General features: G+C 48.3%; 1 protein-coding gene across 1 annotated transcript in view; it reads left to right on the top strand.

The window, feature by feature from the left end:
- The first annotated feature begins 15,294 nt into the window (after positions 1 to 15,294).
- LOC309561275 (uncharacterized protein) overlaps positions 15,295 to 20,432 on the top strand; it is a 209,080-nt gene continuing 203,942 nt past the window's right edge. Inside the window, exon 1 of the mRNA XM_082265090.1 lies at positions 15,295 to 15,421. Within this exon, the coding sequence (XP_082121216.1) occupies positions 15,316 to 15,421 (106 nt within the window). The 5' untranslated portion in view covers positions 15,295 to 15,315. The remainder of the gene's footprint in view (positions 15,422 to 20,432) is intronic.

Raw genomic sequence — 20,432 nt, 5'->3', positions numbered from 1 at the left:
AAAGATGCAACAATGTTTATTGAAGGAGTTTCCACCTTACTGGCAAACTGCACTGTTCAAAACATTATTATATTCAGATGATATGCTCCTTCTGGGTGACACTGGGCTCTCCTTCGTACAGCCATGTCCATTACTACCACTTTTGGTACCTACAGTATTCATGCCTTACCAGAGGCGTAACTAGATTTTTTAGGGCCCTGGTGCAAGAAATCATGAAGGGCCCCCCCCCCCCGAAAAAGCATGTTTTTGACCCTATTTTTTTTTTTTTGCAATATAACAAAGTAAAACATTTCTGTTTCTGGTGAGGGGTGTGGGATCAGGGGCGGTAATGGTGGTGGGGAGGGGTGTGGGATCAGGGGCGGTAATGGTGGTGGTGGTGAGGGGTGTGGGATCAGGGGCGGTAATGGTGGTGGTGGTGAGGGGTGTGGGATCAGGGGCGGTAATGGTGGTGGGGAGGGGTGTGGGATCAGGGGCGGTAATGGTGGTGGTGAGGGGTGTGGGATCAGGGGCGGTAATGGTGGTGGTGAGGGGTGTGGGATCAGGGGTGGTAATGGTGGTGGTGGTGAGGGGTGTGGGATCAGGGGTGGTAATGGTGGTGGTGGTGAGGGGTGTGGGATCAGGGGCGGTAATGGTGGTGGTGAGGGGTGTGGGATCAGGGGCGGTAATGGTGGTGGTGAGGGGTGTGGGATCAGGGGCGGTAATGGTGGTGGGGAGGGGTGTGGGATCAGGGGCGGTAATGGTGGTGGGGAGGGGTGTGGGATCAGGGGCGGTAATGGTGGTGGTGAGGGGTGTGGGATCAGGGGCGGTAATGGTGGTGAAGGGGGGGTGAGATTAGTGGCGGCAATGGTGAGGGGGGTGGGTGGATGGTGGGGTGGGATCAATGGCGGTTATGAGAGGGGGTGATGGATTGGAGGGGGTGGGATCAATGGCAGTGGTGAAGGGTTGATGGTAGAGAGGGATCAGTGGGGGGGGGGGTGGAGGAGGGGTGGGATGTGGTGTCACCACTACCTCTGTCTTACTGATCCCATCCCCCCACCACCGCAGATCTCATCCCTACACCCCCAAAAGCTCTGTTGTAGAGGATGAGATCTGTTCTGTGCCAGGCATGGGATGGGATCATTAAGAGGCAGTAAGCCAGCAAGGGTGGAGTTTGGGAAGGCAAGTTGAAGTTCACTTACGATTAGCAGTCAGTCACTCAGGCTCAGGCAGACACAGCATTGATCCCTTCACACTCGTCTGGCAGAGGGGAGAACTCCTCCTCCCCCTGCACTCTATTGGTGTCAGCTGGTCAGCTGACTTTCAGTGACTGTTCACCCCTGCTGCCTCACTGCATCAGCCCTCTCTCGGATTGGAGGATAGGCAGGGCTGAGGGCGGTGCAGGCAGCACAGCAGCAGAATGCACAGAATGCAGGTACTCGTAGATTGCTTTACAGTACACTGACTCCTACTGCACACATGACATGCCTGTACCTCTCCTCTCCGCCCCCCCCCCGCACAACGATCGGGGAAGACGCAAGGCGGCATCCAGCCTAGTCTCTCACTCACTGAGCCACCACTAGCGATTAGCGATCATCAGGCGGACGGACGGGCCCCCTCACGCCGCGGCCGCTGTAAGAAAACAGGGGCTGGCGGGCCCCCCCTCAGGTAGCGGAACTCCAGGGCCCGGTCGCAACCGCGACCGCTGCGACCCTGATAGTTCCGCTACTGTGCCTTACTATTAATTGGTCCAAATCAGCCTTACTATCCTTGGATGGACCCTCTTTTTGCCCAGTGGGGGCACTATAGCGGCGTCTGACGCCTGGGGGGGTATTGTAGGTGTTACCTTGTCCTGAGGGGTCCCTTCGGGTGGATTCCTGCGGTGGCCTCACCCCTGGGTTTCTGAACGCTTGACACCGTTTTCGGCTGCCATTTTAGATGTGGGCATAGGCCGCATCTGTGTAAGGGCAGCAGCCATTTTCCCTTAGCTTCCTGAGAGCTTGGCACTGTGTACGGCCGCCATTTTAAGTGTGGTCAGAGGCCGCACTGTATGGGCAGCGACCATTTTCCCCTTGCTTCCTATAATCTTATATTGGCACCATTTTGTTGTAGTTTGAGATGACACAGGTGGGCTCGGCCTCTAGAGATGTTTTGTCACTTCCTCTCAGAAGTTTCACAGGCTGAAGACTGACTGCAGAGCGGCTGCTTATCAGGGTTGCTGGTACAGTACGGGGTTTTTTAGTCCTTTAGGCATTCCTCAGACACACTTAGTTCCTGTCAGGGCACATAATAACCTTAAAGGGGATTCAGGATTTAGCGTGGTATAGCGGTGCGAACCGCGATCGCAATTTAAAGGGGCAGTGTACTATTTTTTTTTTATTTGCTGCAAAATGGAGCCCCAAGGTATACATTTCCCCTCTGATTTTATTTGTGCATCTGGTCCATCCGGATCTCCATCCCTGGTGTCTCTGTTTGCAGCCTTAGAAACTCTGGCGTCAAAGGTGGATCTTGTGATGAAACAAGTTACTACCCACAAACGGCCGATGCCCTCTCAGTCCTCTGATTCATAGCCTGATGTGGTTGCCACGGACAATGCCATCCCTGAGGGATCCCTGTCCTCACTGTCAGACGGTGAGGAGGATGAGTCCTGCTGCATGAGAACACGCTCTGGTGGAAGCACTGATTCGTTCAGTAAGGGAAACATTGCAACTGGAGGTTGAGCCTGCTCAGTCAGGAAAGCGGGTTGTCTTCGGCTCCCGCAAAGCCCAGAAGTCAGGTCAGGTTTTTCATTGTCCCAAGGATTTTCACAATATTGTGAATGAGCAATAGCAGGGCATTAAGCACATGCTGGTGGTGCCCAAGCCATTACCCCTTTGCAGACTCAGTTTCCAATCGTTGGACAGTGTCACCTATGGTGGATCACACTGTTTCCTGGTTGAATAAATCTACTGTGGTACCTGTGGTAGACTCCCCGGTGTTTAAGGACCCGGTGGACAGGCGAATGGAATCCTTTTCCCGCCATCTGCACTTGTTGGCGGGTTCGATTCTAAAACCTGTGTTTGCCTCTGTTCTGGTTTCTCAGATGGTTACAGAATGGGTCACGTTTCATAGGAGCAACTTGAACGCTGAGTCGGTTCCTCCAACTCTAATTGAGCTCAGGGATCAGATGGCCCAGGCCATGGTGTACCTGTGTGATGCGGCTCTAAACACGGTTCCTCTGGTTGCCAGAGTTTCTGCGGTGGGGATCGCCATACACCGCATGGTGTGGCTGAAGAGCTGGTCGGCGGACCAGGCTTCTAAGAAGGCCTTAACTCATCTCCCCTTTTTGGGTGAATGCCTGTTTGGTGACTCCTTGGATGATTTTATCAAGGGCCTAACGGGGGGTAGGAGTACTCTTCTACCCCGATCCTCCAAAGGTAAGGCACCCCGCAGTAAGCGGAGGCCTTCCTTCACGGCTCACAGGTGGTTTTCTTGTGCCTCAGGGGCACAAGAAAAAGGTAAACCATTCAGAGCCTCCGGAGAGGACGAGAAGGCTTGGTTGGGTGAGCCCGAGACTAGCCAGTCCGGTTCTGCGACCGACTCCTCCTCTGCATGAAGGGAAACCCTCCCCTAATTCGGGGTTGGGGGGACGTCTGCATTGCTTTCAAGAACCATGGACATCTCTGGTTCAGGACAAATGGGTTCACAAACTAATTCAGGATTCAAGACCGTATTTCGGTCTTGCCCAGCAGACAGGTTCTTTTTACCGTGTCTCCGTTTATCTCCGGATCGATTGTGGGATCCCAGGGAGGCAGTGCAGGATCCACTTGCACAGGGAGTGGTTGGGCCAGTTCCTCAGCAGGAAAGGTTTCGGGGTTTTTTATTCAACCCTGCTCACAGTGCCTGGACACCCTGAGTCTTCACCGAGGTTTTGACCAGGGTGTTTCTGCACAAAGGGATTGCGATCCTCGGGTATCTGGACAATTTTCTGTTGAGAGCGGATTATCAACCGATCCTGTTGGATGACCTGTCGATCATGGTTCGGCCCCTTTGGGTTTTTGGGTGGACCATCAACTTCAAGAAGCCTGCGCTCACCCCGTTTGCTCACTTTCCCACGTGACCTCTACAAATAGAGGTTCTTGTCAAGTGCGACAAGGATCCGAGGTCCTTGGCCAGGATGATATGTCTCAGCCATTTCACGAGGTTGGGCTTCTGTCGCCTGCTCTGAGCCGGGGCAGGTCTTTCCTGCCGCTGTTGTGGACGGTGGTCACCACGGATGCCAGCCTGGCGGACTGGGGTGGAGTGATGGTCACTCTTTGTGCCTAGGGAATGTGGTCGAAGGAGGAATCATCCGTGCAGCTTCTCCCGAAATCCCAGTTGAAGTAACACCAAGAAGTGAAAATAGCTCCCAATCCCCCAAACATGAGTCGAGACTTTATGAAGGGGTAAAAAACGAACGCTTTATTGAACAGACACACAGAATTTATATACAGCATGGACAACCCCCTCCTGATCAAATTACCATAGCAGATCAGAGTTTGTCTGATCCCAGTATTAGATGCAGATGAAATTGTATATAGAATTAACCCAAACTAATTGTCTAGCAATCTGAACAGAAGCAATGTGAGTTCATTAACATCTCTAAGGAACAACGACCACAAACAGCATTCCATTTCCACTCAGCAACTCAACAGATGACAGATTCAATCAACCTGAGCCAATTAGCTTGCAGACGGCTGTCCTGGTGCTCATGCAATACAATACACATTGTCTAACAGATGGGTAAATCAGCATATTTGATGATGTCTGGAAGACAGGTGGTTGAGCTGATGAAATTAGCATCAAGTGGGACTCTCCTTTGCAGGCAAAACTCAGATTTTGTCACACCAATACATGTCCTCGAGCTCAGGGCGCTCAAACTCTGCCTACTCCATTGGACGCCTCGGTTGCATGGTCTTCCGGGTTCGGGTGCAATCCGACGATGCCACGGTTGTGGCTTACATCAATCACCAGGGGGGCACCTAGAGTGCCTGGGTGGCAAAGGAAGTAGCCCGAGATTCTGCCTTGGGCAGAGGCACATGTTCCAGCTCTCTCCGCAGTTCACATTCCAGGAGTGGAGAACTGGCAGGCGGATTACCTGAGTCGTCAGGTTCTGGATCAGGGGGTAGGGTCCCTGCATCCAGAGGTTTTTCGCCTCCTATGTGCCTGATGGGGAACTCCGGAAGTAGATCTGTTTGTGTCTCGCCTAAACAAAAAGGTGGGGCGGTTGGTAACCAGGGCTCGAGATCCTCTGGCTGACGCCACGGACACATTGGTGGTGCCTTGGAGCCGGTATCGGCTGATTTAGGCCTTTCCTCCGATACAACTGTTGTCAAGGTTCCTCCGTAGGTTGGCGGTGGAGAAAGTGCAGGTGATTCTGGTGGCCCCAGACTGGCCTCGCCGGTCTTGGTGCGCAGACCTAGACAAGATGGTTGTCAAGCCTCCCTAACGGCTGCCTCTGAGAGTGGATCTGCTGTCTCTAGGGCCGACCTTCCATCCTGGTTTACGGTCGCTGGCTTTAACGGCATGGCTGTTGAAGGCCAGGTGTTAAAAGACAGAGGTCTATCTGATTCTGTGATTCCTAACTTGTTGTGAGCTAGGAAGGCGACTTCCAGGAAGATTTATCTTCATACTTGGACAATGTATATTGCCTGGTGTGAGTCGCAAGGGTTGCATCCTCGCTTTTTTTCGGTGGCGAGGGTCTTAGCCTTCTTGCAGAAGGGAGTGAAGCAATGTTTGGCTTTAGGCACAATTAAAGGTCGGGTGTCGGCCTTAGCAATTGACTTCCAACGTCCCTTGGCGACTCATTCCTTGATTCGCACCTTTATTCAAGGGGTGCGTCTGCTGGCTCCGCTGAGGAGATCCCCTTTACTTCCGTGGGATCTGAATATTGTTTTGACTTCGCTCTGTGCTATGCCCATGCATCCCAAGGACTTTGCCTTGCACTTGCTAGATGTGGTTCGGGCGATCAGGGTCTACCTGTCAGCCGCGGAGTCTGATTCTCCGTTTGTCCTTCCTGAGGGAATCTTGTAAGGGTTCGGCTGCGTCTGCTGCGACCATATCAAATTGGATCTGACAGACGATTGTTCGGGCCCATTCATTGAAGGGTCAGGTTCCTCCTTTCCCTGTGAGGGAGCATTCTACTAGAGTGCTGAATGCCTCATGGGCTTTTTGCCATCAAGCTTCAGTGGCTCAGGTGTGTAAAGTGGCGACCTGGTCGTCTGTACACACTTTTTTACAAAATTCTACAAGGTTGTTTTGATGGCATCCTCGGATGCTTCCTTTTGGCTGCAAAGTTTTGCAGTCTGCTGTTTGATGAAGAGACTTGGTCTTCTCTTTCGGGGGTGAATTTTTGTTTTGGGGTAAGCTCCTGTTGGTGAGCTTTTTGTTGCCCTGTTGGCTAAGTTTTTTGCCTTGGTAATACGTTAACAGTTTTTTGGTTGCATTCTTCCCACCCCTCATGCCTACAGTGCAAGAACTTACCGTAAAATCCTTTTCTCTGAGTCCTCTGACAGACACAGCTCCCGCCCCTCTATTTTGGGTTTGGTTGTGTCTTCTTTCACTGCTTGCTACGAAACTGATCTGAGAGCACAGTGTGTCTGGGGTTATGTGTGAAGGACAGCCCCTATAGGCGTGTCGAGTGAAAACTTTTCACTGCCTAGTCTACTCCTGTAGATGGCACATAACCCATTAGTGAAGAATCATTAGGAGCTGCGTCTGTCAGAGGACTCAGAGAAAAGGATACGGTAAGTTCTTACAAAAATCCAATTTTTATCTTAATGCATTCCGTGCATTGATAAAAAAAAAACTTCTGTGTGCAGCAGCCTCCCCTCAGCCCCAAAACCACCTGCACAGAGCAGATAAGTATAACATGATTGGTATTTAAAAAAAAAAAAAAACAAAACAAAAAAAAAAATCGAGACTTTACAATTAGTGTTGAGCGAACACGGACTGTATTATTCGTGTTCGTACCGAATAATTGGATTTTTGTTACCCGAACACGGACCCGAAAACTTTACTGTGTTCGGTCATTTTATTTCCTGTTTTGTATGTAATGGCGCGCTTTTAATGGCGGGCTTTCAACAGCCAATCAACAAGCGTTTAACTGGTGTGCCTTAAGCCATCCCAGCCATGCCTACTAATGTATTAGTAGCTGTGATTGGCCATCTGAAGCATGTGACCATGTCTTTATAAGTTCGAGAGCCCCAGTGCGCCGCATCATTCTGCTGTAGTTTAGGGACAGAGCACACATCATACGTGCTGGCTGCTGATTAGGGACAGACAGTGATTCTGTGAAAAATTGTGTCCGAAAAGAATGCAGGGACAGGTCGGAGTGCAGGCAGGGAAAGTTATTAGAGCATTTTAGGGCCAGGCTGGAGATTAGGCAGGGTCAGTCTACATCGATTTTGGTGTGTGTGGGGGGGGGGGGCAGTGAACGATCTTATTGAGCATATTAGGGCCAGGCTGGAGATTAGGCAGGGACAGTCTACATCGATTTTGCTGTGTGGGGGGGTGGTGCAGTGAACGATCTTTTTGCCCTCACTTGAGCCCAGAGGAGGGAGGAAAAAAATCTATTTTTATCAGTCAGTTGTGTGCAGCGTTCATCTATTTTACTACAAGTTAAAAGGGATTTTTTTCCCCACTTCATAGCCTGTTTGCTGCAGTGCTGACTGTGACATAAGACACTGCGGTGTTCACATGTGCTATTGAGTGATTTTCAATTTTATACACTTTTTTCTATTCCACTATTCAATATACACCCTTTTGGGTTAAAAAAAAATTGAATTGTGGCATAGTCTGCACTAATCTATTTAAAAATTACAAACTTAAAGGGGAATTTTTTTTTTTCCCCTTCATAGCCTGCTGCAGAGCTGACTGTGACATAAGACACTGCTGTGTTCACATGTGCTATTGAAAAATCACCAATTTTATATCATATTTTCTATTCCGCTATTCAATCTACACCCTTTGGGGTAAAAAGAATTAAATTGCAGCATAGTCTGTATCGGTACGTGTGAGATACACCTTTCCAATTTTTTGGGCGCATCTTACACCGCCGAGGATTGCAGGGTGTTTGAGTTTGCCTCCTGCCTGTTCCGAACTCCTCCTACTCCTCATCCTGCCTTTAGGGTACAAAAATAGTAATCGGGGCCTAGTCTGGGTCTGTACGTGTGAGATAGATACACCTTTTGATATCATATTTTCTATTCCGCTATTCAATCTACACCCTTGGGGTAAAAAGAATTAAATTGCGGCATAGTCTGTATCGGTACGTGTAAGATACACCTTTCCAATTTTTTGGGCGCATCTTACACCGCCGAGGATTGCAGGGTGTTTCAGTTTGCCTCCTGCCTGTTCCGAACTCCTCCTACTCCTCATCCTGCCTTTAGGGTACAAAAAATAGTAATCTGGGCCTAGTCTGGGTCTGTACGTGTGAGATAGATACACCTTTTGATATCATATTTTCTATTCCGCTATTCAATCTACACCCTTGGGGTGAAAAGAATTAAATTGCGGCATAGTCTGTATCGGTACGTGTGAGATACACCTTCCAAATTTTTGGGGCGCATCTTGCACCGCCGAGGATTGCAGGGTGCTTCAGTTTGCCTCCTGTTCCGAACTCCTCCTACTCCTCATCCTGCCTTTAGGGTAGAAAAAATAGAAATCGGGGCATAGTCTGTGTTTGGACGTGTGAGATAGACCGTTTTATATCCTTTTTTCTTTTCCGCTATTCAATATACACCCTTTTGGGGTGAAAAAAATTAAATTGCGGCATACTTTGCATATTTGACTGTGAGATACACCCGTTGTATTTGTATACTGTTTTTCTATTCCGCTATTTAATAAACACCCTTTTGGGGTAAAAAAATTTAAATTGCGGCATAGTTTGCATATTTGACTGTGAGATACACCCGTGCGATACTGTTGTTGTTTTGTTCCGCTATTCAATAAACACCTTTCTAGGGCAAGATCATAAATTACAGAAATATGAGGAGACCGTCAAATAGGGGCCGTGGCGCTGCTGGTAGAGCTCCTGTTGCAAGGAGAGGATGTGGTTGATCTGTGCCAGCTACACGCACAAGTGAAACACCTTCCTCAAGTGTGAGTAGGCGACAGAACCTGCAGCAGTATTTGGTAGGGCATCATGCGCCTCTAGAAGTGATGAGGCCAGAACAAGTAGAGGCGATAGTAGATTGGTTTGCTGCTGACAGTGCCTCCAGTTCCTTCACATTGTCTCCCACCCAGTCTACTGCAGAAAGGTCAGAGTTGGCACCTGCAGCCGATGTCCAACCGTCTTTCACCTCACCCCCTTGCAAATCAGGCAAGCAGTCTGAGCCCCAAGTCATGCAGCAGTCTCTTCTTCTTTTTGATGACTCTGTCAGCAGGGTTTCCCAGGGCCATCCACCTAGCCCTGCCCCAGAAGTGGAAGAGATTGAGTGCAGCGATGCCCAACCACTTATTTCTCAAGATGAGTAGATGGAAGGACCATCGCAGCACATCTCCGATGATGACGAAACGCAGGTGCCAACTGCTGCGGCACTCAGAATTGTGGAGACCGACAAGGAGGCTAGGGGTGAAGACTGGGTGGAAGATGATGTGGAGGACGATGAGATCCTAGACCCCACATGGAATGAAGGTCATGCAGGTGACCTGAGTAGTTTGGAGGAAGAGGCGGTGGTCGCACAGAGCCACCAGCACAGCAGAAGAGGGAGCAGGGTGCAGAAGCGGAGCGGCCGTGCCCTAGACACTACGCCTGCTACTGCCCAATGCAGCAAGGGACCGAGCGCACCAAAGCCAGCTCAAAGGAGTTCTCTAGCGTGGAAGTTCTTCAGAAAATGTGCTGATGACAGGACACGAGTGGTTTGCACCCTGTGCAATCAGAGCCTGAAGCGAGGCATAAACCTTCTCAACCTGAGCACAACCTGCATGATCAGGCATCTTAAGTGCAAAGCACGAGCTGCAGTGGAGTAGACACCTTCAAAACCAAGAAATGTCTCTGGCTCCTCCTGTTTCCTCTTCTGCTGCAGTCTCGGCCTCTTCATCCACCTCTGTAGGGATACCGGCACCTGCCAACCCGCAAACAGACGATCTGTCAGCATCACCACCACCTGGGTCACCAACCATCTCCACAATGTCCCGTGGAAGCGTTCAGCTTTCCATCTCCCAAACACTTCAGAGGAAGCGGAAGTACCCCTCTACCCACCCGCGATCCCTGGCCCTGAATGCCAGCATTTCAAAATTCTTGGCCTTTGAAATGCTGTCATTCCGTCTGGTGGAGACGCACAGTTTTAAAAGCCTTATGTCGGTGGCTGTCCCACAGTACGTCGTGCCAAGCCGCCACTACTTTTCCAGGCAAGCCATCCCTTCCCTGCACAACCAAGTGGGGGAAAAAATCAGGTGTGCACTGCGCAACGCCATCTGTGCCAAGGTCCACCTAACTACCGATACGTGGACCAGTAAGCACGGTCAGGGGCGTTATATCTCCCTAACGGCACACTGGGTAAATGCAGTGGCGGATAGGCCTGAGGCGGATAGCAATTTGACGCATGTCCTTCCACCACGAGGATTGCAGGGCGCTTCAGTTTGCCTCCTGTTCCTAACTCCTCCTACTCCGCTTCCTCATCCGGTCAGCGTAACACCTTCACCACCAACTTCAGCACAGCCAGGGGTAAACGACAGCAGGCAGTTTTAAAACTTGCCTGTTTGGGGGAAAAACCACACACCGCGCAGGAGTTGTGGAGGAGCATGGAACAGCAGACAAATGAGCGTTTGGTTAAATCTCTCGACCAGGCCATCTGTCTGGGGATGGTAGACGGATGTACGTAATTGTTTTATGTGGAGCAGCTTACAGAGTTCTCTCATAACCTTGGATATAAACGGTGTTCCTTGGTCAGTCAGGAGCTCTTTAGGCAGTCCCACCCGGGAAAACATTTCCATTAACTCCTTAGCTATAAGCTTGGCGGATGTATGTCGCAGGGGTATCGCCTCTGGGTAGCGAGTGGCGTAGTCAAGGACGACTAGAATATGTTGGTGACCCCTGGCAGATTTTGGAAAAGGGCCGATTAGATCCATAGCAATTCGTTCGAATGGGATCTCAATTATTGGGAGAGGTATCAGGGGACTACGGAAATGGGGCTGGGGGCTAGTTATCTGACAGACCGGCCATGACTTACAATACTCTTCCACTTCTCTGAACACACTGGGCCAAAAAAACCTCTGTAGTATGCGGTCCTGTGTTTTCTGCCACCCCAAGTGTCCCCCAAGAACATGTTGGTGGGCAAGCTCCATAACAAGCTTGCGGTACGCTGTGGGCACCACCAACTGTTCAACCAGTTCACCCCGGATTTGATTCACTCAATATAACCTCTCCTGTTGAACAATAAAACGTGGAAACATCAATTCAGCCCCAGGTTTTTTTGGCTTACCATTAATTATTACAATATTCTCCCAGGCCCTGCTTAGGGACGTATCCCGGTGTTGTGCAGTCCCGAAATTTTCCCCGGAGACATTGAGGTCTGCCAACTCTGGGCCGGATGGCAAGTCCTCCATGTCTCCCACCATTACATTTAGTGGGGTGGTGTCCCCCTCTATCACAGAAGCTGTGGTCACCCCTACCGAGGGCCCTTCGGACTCAGGCTCCCATGGCTCTGGCCCCGCACTGGAACCAGGCCATTCTGCTAGGGTTGTCCCTGTCTCAGGCTTGTCAGACCCTTTTATCGTAGGCCATAGCGCCCCGGAAAACCTGGAAAGTCCCTTCCGAGTATTAGTTCATGTGGCAACTTGGTAGCGACAGCCACCTCATGAGTCCACTTGCCGGCCGCTGTGGACAAAGTTACCAGCGCTGTGGGATAGTCCTTTAAGTCTCAATGAATACATACGACCCCGACTCTGCGGCCGGTATACTCAGCAGGCCATATTAACGCCGTTCTTACCAGAGACACCAGACTTCCTGAGTCCAGCAGAGCCACCGCCAAAGTGTCTCCCACTTCCACCTGACACAGATGGTTACTGTCTATCACCTCACCGGTGCCTGTGGTGCATAGCTTTCGTGCATACGAGTGGCGGTGTCCATAGTTAGTCTCCATAGGCTCGTCCTGTTGTGGACACTCAGCCCTCACGTGACCTGGCTCCTGACACCGCCAGCAGACTATTGGGGCCCGGCGTGCAGAGAGTACGTCTCGAGTGTGCCTCATTGCCACCAAGCGTTGGGTCTGTGGCGGAGATTTCTGGGGCTTGACTGGCCCCCTCCCCCCTGTACATCCCTGCAAGTTCTTGGTGGCCTCATAGCGCTCCACCAGGTCAACCATATCCAAAGCATTGTCAGGAGAAGCCTGGCTAATCCAGTGCTGGAGGGGATAAGGCAAGGCCCTCCAAAACATGTCAGCCAACAAGCGGTCCAGCATAGCAGTGGGATTTAACAGATCAGGCTGCAGCCATTTTTGCAATCTGTGCAGTAAATCGTAATATTGTGGCCTGGCCGGTTTGGCCGCTTTGAAGCCCTACTGGTGCACTCGCTGAGCGCAGACTAAGACATTTACGCCCAGTCTCGCCAGGATCTCACCCTTTACGATCGGGTAGTCGGCAGCTTGGTCATCTGCCAAATCGAAAAACACCTGCTGGGGTCCGGATGCCAGGAACGGAGCGACCACCTCAGCCCACTGGTCACGGGGTAGCTTCTCCTGGATCGCCACTTTTTCAAATATGGCGAGGTACGTCTCGACGTCATCCGGGGGAGCCATCTTAGGTATCGCTGCACGGACCGCTTTCCGGACATCATGCACTCCCTGAGACACCCCAGACTTTTCCAATGCCAACACATGTTGCAGCAGCCGTTGATTAGTCTCCTGCTGTGCACACATAGCCTCCTCATGTCTTTTTTGCTGTTGCAGGTTAGTCTCCCGCTGTAGCTCCATGGCCTGCTGTTGTCCTAAATTGGCCTGGGTAAGCTGCCTTATCATCTCTTCCATCTTTTCCGGTGGCTGCAGCTTAGCAGGCTTAATATAAGACCTGTACAGTCACGTTCAGCAGAACAAAAATATTTCAGTGTTTTACGCCAGCTTCACTGCGCTTGCCCGCACCAAATGTGGGGGAGTTGCTCTTGTAAGCAGGATTTGTGGGTGCAGCACAGACTGTTCTAAATCAGAAGTGTTTTATTCACATTTCAGGAACACAAAAGTAACAGTCCTTTTTGGTGTTAAATCACACCCAACAAAAAGGAAAACGACAGTCTTTGAGGCAGGTTTAAACACCACAACAAGTCCATTCACCTGTGTTTCTTTGGTGCTGCTCACACACAGTAATAGATCGGTTCACCTGTTTGTAGCCTTTCTGGCCTCAGCACCGACTTCTCCAGCCTTCTGGTGTGTGGAGATCATTCTCCCCCACCTGTTTAGCTGTCTGCCTTATAAACCTCAGGCAAGACCCGGCCTGGAGCGTGGGGAGCAGACACCCATTCATACCTTAACTGCTCCCAATAAGAGCTGGCCTGGATTCGGCTTTGCAGCCACACTAACATTAAAAAAAGTGTCAAGCAGCACTAGCTGCTGCTGACACAGAATTACTGGCTCTTATCTCACCGAGGCCAGGAACCACGGTGACACGTATCTTCCGTTGATCACGGATCCATGTGCCCTGCCACAGGAGGGAATGTGGATTGCCCTGTCTCATTGTTAAGTGTTAATGACCTCCCATTGTTCTGTCTGTCTGCCCTAAGAGAAACTTATTATGGGATGTATATAGGTATGTGGATTGGATGCTAAGGGGGAGGGGGGATTGTCCCACATTGTATATTTTTGTGTATACTGTATGAGAGATTAAAGCTCTGTTCCTATTGGATGATGAATGTTCTGTCCAGTGTTCAACAAGGTCCACCTGGGTGGTAACCTTGTGGGTGAAAACTGTATATAAGTCTGTTCAATAAAGGAGTTGTAGAGTTACTTCACCCTCAATCTAGAGTCCTGTCTCTCATTGGGGGAATCGGCTACATGGGATTGCTATGTCCTCCATACTCCCTTGGATAATCCCTAAGCTCTTGTGAGAGCTTGTGTAAGAGCTTGTTCTGCTGCACTCTCTGGGGAAAGAGAGGTTCACCCAATGGGAACCTGGAGCCTTGTCATAGGTCCAGGGTGGGTAGGAGATGCCAAGACCCTAACCAAGCTGCGGCAGTTCGTGGGGTCTGAAGTGGTTATGGTGCCTGGTGTGGAGTGCTTGGACCCACTTGGGAAGCACTAGGAGCATCTGTCAACGGAGGTACCCAGTCAGGGGTGTCCTGTTCCGTTACAGTTGCCCAAGAGGCTTTCGGGTGATTTGATTATAATCTGAACCAGTGGTGCTCAACAGCTGTGTATTGGTCCACTGGTTGGCCATTGCTTCCCTCCTCCTGGTCCAGCTAGCTGCAGATCCTACAACCTACCACAGGGCCTCCCAGACCCCATTGTGCCACCCAATCTTCCACGGAGGCTCTCCGTGTCTCTCAACTGCTCACAGTGCCCCTGGGCCCTCTAAAAGCCTTTAGTCCCCACAGTACCCCCCGCAGTGCCTCCTAGCTTGCTGCAGAGCCTCCAGCCCCCATAGAACCCCAACAGCATCCTGAAGTGCCCTTCAGCCCCCCTTTCCCCCAGTGCCCTCCAGTCTCACACATTGCCCCTAAAAAATCCCCAGTCTATTGGAGAGACCCCAAGTCCCTTTCAGTTTCCTCCAGCTCCCTCCAGAAACCTCATCCCGTACAGGGCCAAAAAGTTTGCTGCAGATTCCCCTAACCCCCTCGAGAACCTTTGCCCCCTCAACAGTAAAACTCTGCCCCATCCAGAGCCCTCCAGTATTTCAATATAAATTTTGTATTCCCATACTTTTATTCTGTGAATATAAACTTTTCAAAGGAGTATAAGGTTTTGGAAGAGTTTACTGGACTCTGACCTCAATAAGGTTGATGACCACTGGTCTAAGCCATATATGTATTTGTGTGTGATAGTGTCCCCAATCTAATTAAACCATTTTGGATAGATGGTCCTTCAAGCATGATAATGGCAATACACTGCTGTTACCCCACATTTACAGACAAATCATTGCATAGAAGTGACAGTGCTAAGTAAATGTTTACTATTGCTTTAATATTGGTGTAACTTTTTTATTTATCCTAGTCCTTATCACTGCTAGTTATGGTTCCTATCATAGAACGGAAGCCTTGTGTACACATTGTGAAACCTCTTCACCAAAACTTTTGGCACTGGTGCCTTGCATACTTTCTAACCACATTAATATAAATTTCTGGGAATCCATTTTTCCAGTGAAGGGCTTGTCCATTTGATAGCCCTTATATATATGCATGTTGAAGGCTTCTGCAGGCAAGCAGTCAAAATGAACCATCACTTTGGCTTTGTGCTGCTCCTGTGCTGTGGATGGAGTCTGTCTCACGCAGTGGACATAAGTAAGTATAACTATAACTAGCACAAGTGTGTCCCTTCATTGAAAAGGATGGATTCAGAAATTAACAAGTACAGAGAGGCACAAGGGGGAGAGTAGTTGCACAGGGATGGTCTGAAACAGGGTAAACCAGGGGGTGTAGGCCCAATAGTGCAATGGGATATACAGGAGGGTGTAGGCGCAGTGCTGAGATGGGCTGTACAATGAGTAGGCAAAATGATAAGAAGGGTTGTACAAGGGAATTTAGGTGGGTTGGTGAGATAGGGTGCACAGGGGGGTGTAGGCACAGTGGTGATATGGAGTGTAAAGTGGTGAGATGGGTTATCAAAGGAAATATGTAAGGGAGGAACTTACTCTGGCCCCCCTAGGGGCAGATGCAGCAACTGCAAGCCATTATTCTTCATAGAACTCCACACCACTGCACTTTTTTGTATAATAACCTCTTCGTGTATAAATTTCAGGGACACCACAACATTATATAACATTTAAAAGAGGCATGCTGAGCATATTCCACTCTCCACCAGCACACTGTATCTCCCATGAATCCACCAGTTTTGCACATTTAATGGGACTTTGTCTCCATACTGGATTTATTTGAGTCTAGCCTGGAGAAAAGTCATGAAGTGGAGACACTTGACACCTTAGTCCCTCATCACAATAGGGACTGACACCCGCTATAGTAAGTAACTTACATCTCCTTTATTTCTATCACAGGGATGGAGACGCAGAGCCTTTACAGGGCTTGTGTCTCATTCAAAGTCCCAAAATTGCCCATTCGTAACATACAATCAAGGATGGAGGTGCATGCTCCTCAGCCCCTGGCATTGTTAGTTTCAACCCTGTGGCTATCACATAGCCATTGGATTGTATTTACTTGGGATTTGGCAATATACATTGAAGGCCAGTCATAGATGGGAGCAGGTTGGGGGAGGCTTGGGCTAATTCCATGCTCACCTGTCCCTCATCTATCAATTAGCTAGCATGTGCTCCCACTGTGGAGACACTTATAAATTAGTAGTGTTAGGACTGCAAGTAATACAGGGTGCCGTTAAGGGGCCTTGCATCTAACACATGCGTTTGCAAATGTGTGTTAACTAAACCCTTGTTTTTAACCTACCTTGTTAGACAGGTTGATTTGGTTTGTTAGCAGACTGGTCGGTGAGTATGGTTTACTTAGTGCCCGATGTTCTCACACACCTCATTTAAAGTCCCAACCTTTTTTCCTTTATTTAACTCACATCTCCAGTTGACTGCTATCTCCTGTGTTAGACATCCAAGCCCAGAAGGTTATATGTGTATTCCACTCTAGAATGTTTAACTTGTTTAAGGCTAACCTGTTACACCAATAAGTGCTCCGTATGAGCTCAAGGCTCTCAACCCAGAAGGTTCAATGGCTAGCACTCGCTGTATTCAGATTCATAGGATACATCATAGATACACTTGTTGTAAAACACTTCTTCCCATTAAGTGACACAAACAAGTTTTCACTTGATTAACACATTTTTTACTTGCAGGCTCAAAATTAGATATACATAATACAATATTCTTCACATACATTTACAATTGATGGACATTCAATTGACTATGCAATTTGGCTGAGGAAGCATGGCTGTGCTACTGAATGTGCGCACTGGCCCTAGTGTTTTACACAGAATAGGTGCATAGAGACCATTATATACCCTGAGATAGAATTTAGTGTGTCCATGATGGATTCCATCATGTGACACAATAACATGTGACCAACATGGATTCTTGTGTACGGGCCCATTGGATAGAAAGCAGCAAAGATGAAGAAGAGCTTCATCACATCACTAGGACCTTACTAACTTCTGCCATATCAGAACCCCCCTGAGTTTGAGTATATATATATATATGTATATATTATATATGTATATATTACAGTGCATATATATATATATATATATATATATATATATATATATATATATATATATATATATATATATATATATATATATGTATGTAGATATTACAGTACAAAAGTTTTAGGCAGGTGGGAAGAACTGCTTTAAGTGAGCATGACTTCAGACCCCACGAACCGCCGCAGCTTGGTTAGGGTCTCACCGTCTCCTACCCCCCCTGGACCTACAAAAAGGCTCCTGGTTCCCGTGGGTGAACCTCTCTTTCCCCAGAGAGTGCAGCAGAACAAGCTCTTACACAAGCTCTTACAAGAGCTCAGTGATTATCTAAGGGAGTATGGAAGACCATAGCAATCCCTTGTAGCAGATTCCCCCAATAAGAGACAGGACTCTAGATTGAGGGTGAAGTAACTCTAGAACAACTTTATTTGAACAAGAAACAGACTTATATACAGTTTTCACCCACAAGGTTACCGCCTAGGTGGACCTTGTTGAAGACTGGACAAGACATTCACAATCCAATAGGAACAGAGTTTTACACTCTCATACAGTGTACACAAAAATATACAATGTGGGACAATCCCCCCCCTCCCCCTTAGCATCCAATACACATACCTATATACATCCCATAATAAGTTTCTCTTAAGGCAGTCAGACAGAACAATGTGAGGTCATTAACACTTAACAATGAGACAGGGCAATCCACATTCCCTCCCAATACACAACAAAAGGAAAACCTGTCTGACATTAAAAGATATGTAATATACACAGCATTTAGGAAGAACAGATTTCATGGCAAATGGGAATAAATCTTTATATTCCTATATGGAGATATTGCTGGCAAATATGACTGTCCCATCTGAAGCAATTCAAACCATTAATTATCTGATTTTAACTTCCAGTGACGGTGAGTACCGTGACAGGCGGTGATCCAAATAACTGTAGATCATGTAGCGTGGACTGTAGGTCTTCAGCTGTGCGGCATACATATTTAGTACCTTGGAAAGTGAAGCGAATGGAAAAGGGGAAACTCCATTGATAAGCAATATGGTGTTGCTGTAGTATAAGAAGCTGCGGTTTCAGGGATCTTCGCCTGTTAATGGTGATTGGGGAGATGTCTGTGAAGATTTGATAAGTATGACCTTGAAAGTGCAGAACATTTTTTGCCCTTGCTGCAGACATGAGTTGTTCCTTAGTGCGGTCCGCTGGAAAAGTGGGCTGTAATTCTTGAAAAAGTGCCAACATAGTGGCTTGTAAGTCATTGACAGATTCAGGGATGACCCTAATGTGCAGGTTAGAGCGCCGAGCCCTATTTTCAAAATCTTCCAGGCGATCTAATAAACACACACTCACCTGTCTCACTGTCCAGCGATGCGGCCGCCCGAAGCCTCGATCCTCTCCCTCTGGTCTCGGTGGCGCCGGCATCACTGGTGTGGACACCCAGCTGTGACAGTTTGCGGCTTCACAGCCGGGTACGCACTGTGCATGCGTGAGTCGCGCTGCGCGTCTTGATTGGCGGCAATCTTCTGGGACCTCTGACATGTCCCAGAAGATTGCAGGGAGGGAAGGGGAGAGGAGAACTTCCGCTCAGGGCGCCGCTGCGTTTTATGTACTGCAATTCCCATGTGGGCTCCAATACGTAGGGCGCACTAAGAGATGTTTAAACAGACACATATCTGAGCATATGCAGAAAATGGCTACAGTATAAGCAACATAGTATGTCCGTACATTTTAGGCAGGTTTATCATTGGTATTCCTCCCTTTTACAGTTTCAGGTCATTGATGGAGTTTATCCTCGTTGGAGGGGTTTCAATAGGGTAAGGTAGGTGTTCAAAAAAGAGACCCAATGGATATATATTTTGGACACACCCCAAAGAGCCTGAATATTGAGATTGATATTATTGTTATTACTGCTAAGCCATTCCCCAACATGGTTCTTCACTATAAAAGGTCTCATAGTTAATATACAATTCCTCACATATCAATCTTCCATGATAAATGTTTGCATCCATTTTGTTTATAGTGAAGGATTTCTGTGTATTATTTTTCCTTGATAGGTAACTCTGTTATCTGTCTCTTCCACAGAGATCTATACTGTAGGTGGAAATGCTAATGGCAATCCCTGTGTTTTCCCATTTAAGTATAAGTCCAAGTCGTATTCAAACTGCACCATTGATGGACACTCTAATGGGCTTCTCTGGTGTGCTACAACAGCAGATTATACTAAGGATAAGAAGTGGGGACACTGTCCACCAAAAGGTAAATGTTGTGTTTGATCTTGCTGATTATATCTTTGGATTTAGGAAAGTTCCACACATCTCTACATAAGCGGAACAATTGTGATATATAGACCCCAGAAGCTTATAGATATCATCTGTGGGTATTTTCATTTATGTTCATCCAGTTCCAAGATTACAAAGCTCTAGCACATATCACATCCCTGATTGGAAGACCTCTTTTTTCTTTTGCAGTTATTATACAACACTTACAAGTTTTGTTCCCGTTTCTTGCACTTTCTTTCCCACTGTAACTGGACAGTGAAAAGAGAAGCAGCAGAATGGTGAATTCCTCATTCTGTTTTTTTCTATCAGCATGTTTTTCATTAGCACATCAGCACTGAAAACAACTGATTGTTTCCTTGTGCTGCTTCTCTCTCTCTCCAACTTTTTTCTACAAGTACTGGGAAAGGCTGATACTAAGACAGGTTTAGGTAGTTGCATAGGTGTGCGCAGCCTATTACATTAGGGTGTGCCCCCCAAAGTTTCAATACACATGCATGTGTGTGCGGTACATTACTCTTCCTGCTGTCACAGTGAAATAGAAGTACGTAGGAACTTCTCTTATAGCAGAGCAAGTCAGAGGGAGATCTTTCCCATCTCCTAACTGGCAAACAGAGTGATAATGCTAATGGTCCTTGAGTGATTAGGGTGTGCCCAGGCACACCCGGCACACCCTGTGCGCACGCCTATGGGTAGTTGTATTGCTTACATTCCAAGCAATACATTTTTAGCCTTCAAGCTGCCTTCTGTAAGCTACAAGCCCCCCCCCCCCCCCCCACACACACACACACACTATACTAATAGAGAGAAGTAAGGAAAGGCCTATTTCTACATTTTGTCAAGAAAACTGCCTGGG

This window comes from Pelophylax lessonae, assembly GCF_965119305.1.
Source record: "Pelophylax lessonae genome assembly, chromosome: 8".
In the NCBI taxonomy this organism is placed as follows: domain Eukaryota; kingdom Metazoa; phylum Chordata; class Amphibia; order Anura; family Ranidae; genus Pelophylax; species Pelophylax lessonae.
The sequence above is the reverse complement of the archived record's forward strand: the minus strand, read 5'-3'. Positions and strand labels throughout refer to the sequence as shown.